The 7,269-nt window shown below is 34.9% G+C and overlaps 1 protein-coding gene and 1 non-coding gene across 2 annotated transcripts; both read right to left on the bottom strand.

The window, feature by feature from the left end:
• Positions 1-533: 533 nt before the first annotated feature.
• On the bottom strand, positions 534-2,283 carry LOC131177260 (uncharacterized). Its single transcript, XM_058142226.1, has 4 exons — positions 2,181-2,283; positions 2,082-2,091; positions 1,416-1,552; positions 534-1,276 (listed from the first exon to the last, which is right to left on the bottom strand). Exons 1-4 carry the CDS (start codon positions 2,281-2,283, stop codon positions 534-536), a joined length of 993 nt encoding a protein of 330 aa, XP_057998209.1.
• A 4,609-nt stretch (positions 2,284-6,892) lies between these two features.
• LOC131177261 (small nucleolar RNA R71) lies at positions 6,893-6,999 on the bottom strand. Its single transcript, XR_009146846.1, has one exon. It is a non-coding gene; the product is annotated as a small nucleolar RNA R71 (small nucleolar RNA).
• Positions 7,000-7,269: the final 270 nt, after the last annotated feature.

Below are 7,269 nucleotides of genomic sequence, written 5' to 3'. Positions count from 1 at the left end.
ATGGTAATGGAAAGTGATCCTTGTGTGTGGCATTATTTAACTTCCTATAATCAATGCACACTCTCCATCCATTTTTGGGTACCATCTCATTATCCTTATTCTTTACAATAGTAATACCTATTTTCTTTGGAACCATATGAATAGGACTTGCCCACTTTGAGTTGAAAATAGGGTAGATTATTTCAGCATCTAGGAGCTTTAATATGTCCTTCTTCACTACCTCCATGATAGATGGATTTAGCCTCCTTTATGCCTCACGAACAGGTTTGGCATCCTTCTCCAAAAGAATCCTATGCATACAAGTGGAAGGGTTTATTCCCTTTATGTCAGCCATGCTCCATCCAATAACACTCTTATGCTCTTTCAAAACCTGAACCACCTTTTTCTCTTGCTCCAATGTGAGCTTATTAGAGATTCTGACAGGAAGTGTATCATTCTCTCCTAGGTACACATACTTGAGGTGCCTGCATAATAGAAGATAAAAGCTTTGTATGAGAAATAGGTAACTCTTTGAATCTATGTCCATACTTTACCTATGGTGCAGGGACTAAGTCCTCAAGTGTCTCCTTCATTTCGGCATTCATCATAAAAATATCATTCAAGATTTTTGCATTCTTAGGATAAATGCCATGCATAAGTGCTAAATTCAAATGATCATTAGTAGCAAAATCAATAACATCATGAACACAAGAATCAACAACATCTAGATGGCATACTGAATTATCATCACTTAGATATTTCATGGCATCATAAATATTGAATTTGCAAATTTTGCCATCAAATTCCAAAGAAACACTACCATCAAATATGTTAATCTTAGCCCTTGCTGTTTTCAGAAATGGTCTTCCTAACAAAATAAGAGGTGTTTCACTCTTTTCCATATCAAGCAGATAAAAGTTAACAGGAAAAACCAAGTTATCCACACACACTAACACATCCTCAATTACACCATTAAGGTAAGTATTGGATCTATCAACTAATTGAATGACATTGCTAGTTTCATTAAGAGGTCCTAGATTCAATGATGCATAAATAGATCTTGGCATGACATCAATGGATGCACCTAAATCTAGCATAGCTCTTTCAATCCTAGTATTTCCAATTTGAATAGGAATGGTAAACATATCTGGATCCTTTAGCTTTGGTGGGAGCTTCTTTTTAATTGCCAAAGAAACATATTCTCCCTTATTAGCTTGTTCTTTACCCGTTAACTTTCTTTTATTAGTGCACATGTTCTTCAAGAATTTTGCATACTTAGGAATTGATTTGATAGTATCTAGAAGTGGGATATTCATCTCCACTTTTCTAAATGTATCAAGTATTGCTTTTTCTTTTTCCTCTTTCTTAAATTTAGCAAATCTTGAAGGAAAGGGAGGGGTTTCTCTATATTCATGCATAGGGGAAGAATTACTTACCTTTGGAGGGGGGTGTGGTGCTTTTAGCCATGGTTGGGTTGGCCACCACCAATTCAGCCTCATCATCATTCTGACCCTTAGTGTGCTTTTCAACTCCTTTTTTGCGCATAGAAGCATCTTCTAATTCCTTTCCACTCCTTAATGTGATAGCACTCACATTATCTTTTAGATTCACAACAGGTTATGATGGAAGTTTTTTAGAGCTTTACATTTTAAGTATGCTAATGTCATTAGCCAGTTGGCTAATTTGGTTCTCCATATTTCTCATGCTTGCCCTTATCTTTTTTGGAAATTGCAATTGGCTAGTTGCTAATATTTTGACAATATCCTCAAGAGATGCACCAGAAGATTGTGCAGGAGTGCTTTGAAGTGGTTGAGGTTGTGCTTAGAATGGACTTTGGTAATTAGGAGCCTGTGCAAAACCTGGAGGGTGTCCTTGGTATGTTCGGCCTTGGTGCTCTCCCCCTCCACAGCTCAAATTTGGATGGTTCCTCTAATTTGGATTGTAGGTATTCCCTAAAGTGTCATACCTCATTTGTTGTTGATTTGAAAAACCACCAATAGCTCTTACTTGCTCATATTCTTCCTCACAAAGTGTAGGACATGCATCTATGGAATGTCATTGCATGGAGCAAATCCCTCACTTTTTAATAACAACTTGATTACCTGCCATTAACTAAGAAATAAGAGAAGTTAAATTATCAATCTTTCACTCAACAGAATAACTTACCTCATTGACAACTCTTTTTTATGACAAATTTTTACACATGGCATACTGTTGTGAATTAGCAACCATATTAGCAATCAAGTTTCTAGCTTCCTCAGATGTTTTGTCTATTAATGCTCCTCTAGAAGTAGCATCCACCATTCCTCTATCAATTGGAATTAGTCCTTCATAAAAATATTAAATTAATAATTGATCTCCAAATTCAAGTGGAATTGATGTGCACAACTTCATAAATCTCTCCCAATATTCATGGAGAGTTTCTTGATCAAATTGCTAAATTCCTCTAATTGCCTTCCTTATTTGCATAGCCTTAGAAGCGGAAAAATATTTCTCAAGGAACAATCTCTTCATTTGATCCCAAGAATTAATGGTGCCTGAAGGTAAGTAATATAGCCATTCCTTAGCTGAATCAGCCAAAGAAAAAGGAAAGGTCTTAAGCTTCATTTGTTCATTTGTAACTGCTTGTGGTTTCATGCTAGAGCAAACCACATGTAACTCCTTCAGATGTTTATGTGGGCCTTCACTAGGAAGTCCATGAAATGTTGGCACTAGGTGAATTAAGCCTAATTTTAGCTCAATAAGTGGTGCACCAGCAGGGATGTTTATGCATAAAGGTTGTTGATTGAGCTCAGCTCTTGTAAGTTGCTTTAAGGTGCGTCTAGGATTATCCACTGCTATGGTTTTAGCTTCAATTTTTGATGCACTAGATGATGAGGTTTTGGTTTTGGTGTCCTCTACCCTAACTTCCTCTTCAAGCCTTATATCAAATCTTTCAGTGATGGGGGCGTTTAATGAAATAGCAGGAGTATGTTGAACTAAAGATCCATGTGTGTTAACTGAGATGATGAACTCACGAATTCACCTTAACCTGAGATCAATGTCTTCGTCAGACATACGCTAATACCTGAAGAACAAAAGAAAATAAAAAGTGAATGAAATCCTAACAATAGTCGAATATAAATAAAGCAAAATAAAGTAAATAAACAGCAAATAAACACTTCTAAAATCTAATTACTTAATTAACCACACTCCCCGGCAACAGCACTAAAATTTAATGAGTGCCAAAGTCATCAATTAAATTACTATTTATCTTAATCCAATTAACTCGTAGTTAGGGTAAATAGGATATCGTTCACACAGAGAATGTGTAATTAAGTTAATTCAATCTCAGAAGTAACTAAACTAATAAACTAAAACCAATTAATACTAAATAAATAGGGGGTATGATTCGGTTATGCAGAGAAAATAGAGATAACAATCTAAAAACTAATCTACCATTTACTTAATGTATGCAAGACACTAAGATGAATGAGTTTGATGCTAAAACAATGATATGACAAACCTTAGCATAAATAACCAATTCCACTACTTTGTTAACATTAATCATGGACCAATTTATTTCATACAATTTGATTGTGGAGTATTACACGCGTGACCACTCCCTATCTCTTCTTAAGCTTAGATTAATTAGCCAATGAGCATAACTAACCCCTAATCATACGATCCATCTCATTATGCGTGTGAATTAAATTCAATGATTGCATTAATATACCAAAGATACATCATCAAAACAAGTTAGTGTAGATGACATGCGCATAAACACTTATCTTAGCTCATATACTTTCAATTAATAATGATGAATACTCAACATATTAATTGCTGCCACTTTGAATCATCAACTTAACAATTATGGATTAAGTTAATTAAACTAGCTTTAGAATCACATAAAAATTAGAGTGCACTTTAATAACATGTATTCATTGATTCAATCACAAAAGTATATGAATGTATGAACAAAATTAAGCTTTCTCATTAAAACAGAATCAAGGTTTCATAATGTTAACTTGGTAGCTTCATGGCATCTATACTAAGAATCTAATCTACTCACACATAACTAAAAACAAAACACACAATAAAAGAGATAGAGTTATAGAAAACATATTCCCTAATTGAATACACTTGAAATCCTTTGAAGATACACCAAGATGAATATGCAGCTACACTAAGGTTGTGCCAAACAAATCTCCAACTTGATTAACTCCTTGCTGCCACAGGTATGATGCTCTAAACAACTCAATTCTTCAATTTAAAAGTAGTCACAAGTATACTATGATGTATGCACAATGGTAACCTCCTTATACTTGTAAAAACATAAGGAATATTTAATATAAAAATCCTAGATTTTCTTGGGTAATATTCGACCACTATGAGAGAGAGGGTAGAAGTATGAAACTTCTGATGCAAGTGAATGCCCTCTCATCATTCCTAAGAACCCTTTATATAATGTTGCTAGGTAAAATTCTACTAGGAATAGGACTTCATGCCTTGGCCGAATTCTTCATGAGAGGATTTGGGTTGATTTTCTTGCTTAAATCTAATTGGTTGATACATATTTATCTTACATATGTGATAAGTGCATAATTTATTAATTTTACTTCCATAACATTTAATGTTCTAGGGTATCTTTATGCCTAATTCAGTTGATTAAAGTATAATTATCTATTAGGCATATGTTTAGAGAGTTGTTGAAATAATTGTGTTAAATGGAGAAATTTTCGGCATTTGCATTAATCTGACTCTTGCTATATTTTTCAGGGTTTTGGTGAAGTCTCAGAGCATAGAAGTGTGGAAGGAAACTTGGAAAGGTCGAAGGATTGAGAAGCGTTATTGATACAAAGTACACGGATAGTGTAAGCACAACCACAGACCCATGCAACATTCTGCTAAAAGAAATCTAGAGAAACGAGGAAGAAACAAAGTACACGGGCCGTGTAACTTGACCCGTGTAAATCTTGGAGACCCGTGTAACTTTCTATGCCAATGCAATACATACCCATTCAGCTCCAGTAAGTTACACAGCCCTGGGCCGTGTAGTGATGCACGGGCCGTGTATCCGTCAACAATCAGTTTCCTAATTTTGCTCCAGTTGCAGTTTTTGATAGAAAACCTAACCCTAGACCATTTCTTATAAATATAAAAGGCAGCAGCCGATATAGAGGAACCATTCAGACCTTCAACACGCCTCCAACACTTTCTTTCTCCATTCACATCCATAATTTTAGATTTCTTTATTTTTCCTTTATTTTCCTGTAAGCCATGAACATGAGTGGCTAAGTTTTTAATTCAGTTCAAGGGATTAAAGTTCTTTTGCTTTATTTCTGAGACCAGGTTCTTAATTTAATTTATGTATTTTTGAATATCTATTGTTTTCTAATTTCATTGTCTTTGATCTATTGAATGATTTACTAAAAAGGCCTATTAGTTAATTGTTTGATGTGATCAATTGCTAGTTCATCTTCATAATCCGTAATTGTTGTGTAAGATTGAACATGAGTAGCAATTAGGTTTTATTGATTATGATATCAATTTTTGATAATAACCTAAGGAAACAATAGAGTGAATTAAATGATTTATGCTTCATAAATTATTGTTCAGCTTAACTACTTCCTATTCTTAAAGTAGTTATTAATTTAATGAGGATTGCTTAATACCAATTCAGTTAATAATTAGAGTCAACAAGAGTGCTGGGCTCGAATTAATGAGTATAGGGAAGTCAGGGGTTTACCTCGTTGTTTGGTCAATCTACGTTAACTATTCAATAAGAGATAATTGTATTTCTTTTGTCAATGATCAAATCAATGCATTGGAATGAGAATTACCTTGGACTGAAATTTGTTGAATTCGAGAGTTTTTTTATTTTAGATCTAAATTTTGGATTTTTGATTTCTTCTTTGGATTGTGAATTACCCCCCCCCCCCAACATTTGTTTCTTTTTTTTCCATTACACAAACGCATGAAATTTAATTATTCGATCTCTAGGGTTCGACCTGGATTTACCACTTACTACAGAAAAATATTTCATAATTGGTGATTCCAGTTAATTTAATTTCTGGTGGATTCGACAACTATCAAGAATTTTGGCGCCATTGCTGGGGATTGAAATTTATTGGATTTTGTGTTTTTTTTGTTAGGGTATTGTGTTATTATTTTTTTTTTTGAAGTATTGCTATTCTCAGGTTTTTGGAAAAAATTATGGTGTTACTATTCATTAGCAGATTTTTGGTTGAATTTAGAGGGCGACCTATAGCTATTTTGAAGGAAACGATGTTCTGATCAAAGCCAAGGCCCCACATTCTTGAGGCCAAATTCCATTGTTTTCTAGGGTTTTTAGGCATTTTTCTGTTTTTACTTTGATCTCTTTTTATTTATGATCAGAACTTCTCAACCTGGCGAGTTGATCTTTGATCCAAAAGTAGAAAAAATAGCTAAATGTTTGAGAAAATTGGCTAAGCAAGCTAGGCAGATTCCGAGTACATCTGAAGGAGTCCAATCTCCAAGGGAGTTAAGTTCAGATTCGGATTTGGATTCAAATTCCGAAAATGAAACCATGGCTGCTAGAACTTTGAAAGAGTTGGCTGCTCCTGATCTAAACCAACAGCCTTTGTGTATTCAATACCCTGCTTTAAATGTTGCTTTTGAATTAAAATCTAGACTAATCTATTTGTTGCCTAAATTTCATGGTCTTGCAGGTGAGGATCCACATAAGCATCTAAAGGAATTTCATGTTGTGTGTTCCAGCATGAAACCTCAAGGAGTTTCAGAGGGTTAAATCAAGCTTCGAGCTTTTCCCTTCTCACTGGAAGGCACAGCTAAGGATTGGTAGTATTAGCTTCCTTCTGGATCTGTCAACTCATGGAATGGGATGAAATAGATATCTCTGGAGAAGTATTTTCCTGCTTCCCATGCTGCCAACATAAGAAAAGAAATTTGTGTCATCCGGTAGTACAATGGAGAGAGTTTGTATGAGTATTGGGAATGATTTAAGAAACTGTGTGCAAGCTGTCCCCATCATCAAATAAGTGAGTAGCTTCTGATTCAGTATTTCTGTGAGGGACTTCTACCAATAGACCGTAGTATGATAGATGCTGCTAGTGGAAGAGCTTTGGTTGACAAGACACCAGAAGAGGCAAAGGCTGATTGCTAACATGGCAGCAAATTCTCAGCAGTTTGGAATGAGAATGGATCACACACCTATGAAGGTTAATGAGGTAAGTACATCTAACCTTGAGAAACAAATTTCTGATTTAACTTCTTTGGTGAGGCAATTGGCTGTAGGGAATATGCAAA

This window comes from Hevea brasiliensis, unplaced genomic scaffold, assembly GCF_030052815.1.
Source record: "Hevea brasiliensis isolate MT/VB/25A 57/8 unplaced genomic scaffold, ASM3005281v1 Scaf383, whole genome shotgun sequence".
Taxonomy (NCBI): domain Eukaryota; kingdom Viridiplantae; phylum Streptophyta; class Magnoliopsida; order Malpighiales; family Euphorbiaceae; genus Hevea; species Hevea brasiliensis.
Note: the sequence above shows the minus strand (reverse complement) of the source record. Positions and strands in the feature narration are given on the sequence as shown.

What these genes read in the sequence shown, in the direction of transcription:
- LOC131177260 (XM_058142226.1), bottom strand. Translation starts at nt 2,283, where the DNA reads ATGGTGGATGCTACTTCTAGAGGAGCATTAATAGACAAAACATCTGAG. An exon ending in CACCACACCCCCCTCCAAAG is followed by an intron (nt 1,277 to 1,415) that starts GTAAGTAATTCT and finishes TCCCACTTCTAG; the next exon opens with ATACTATCAAATCAATTCCT.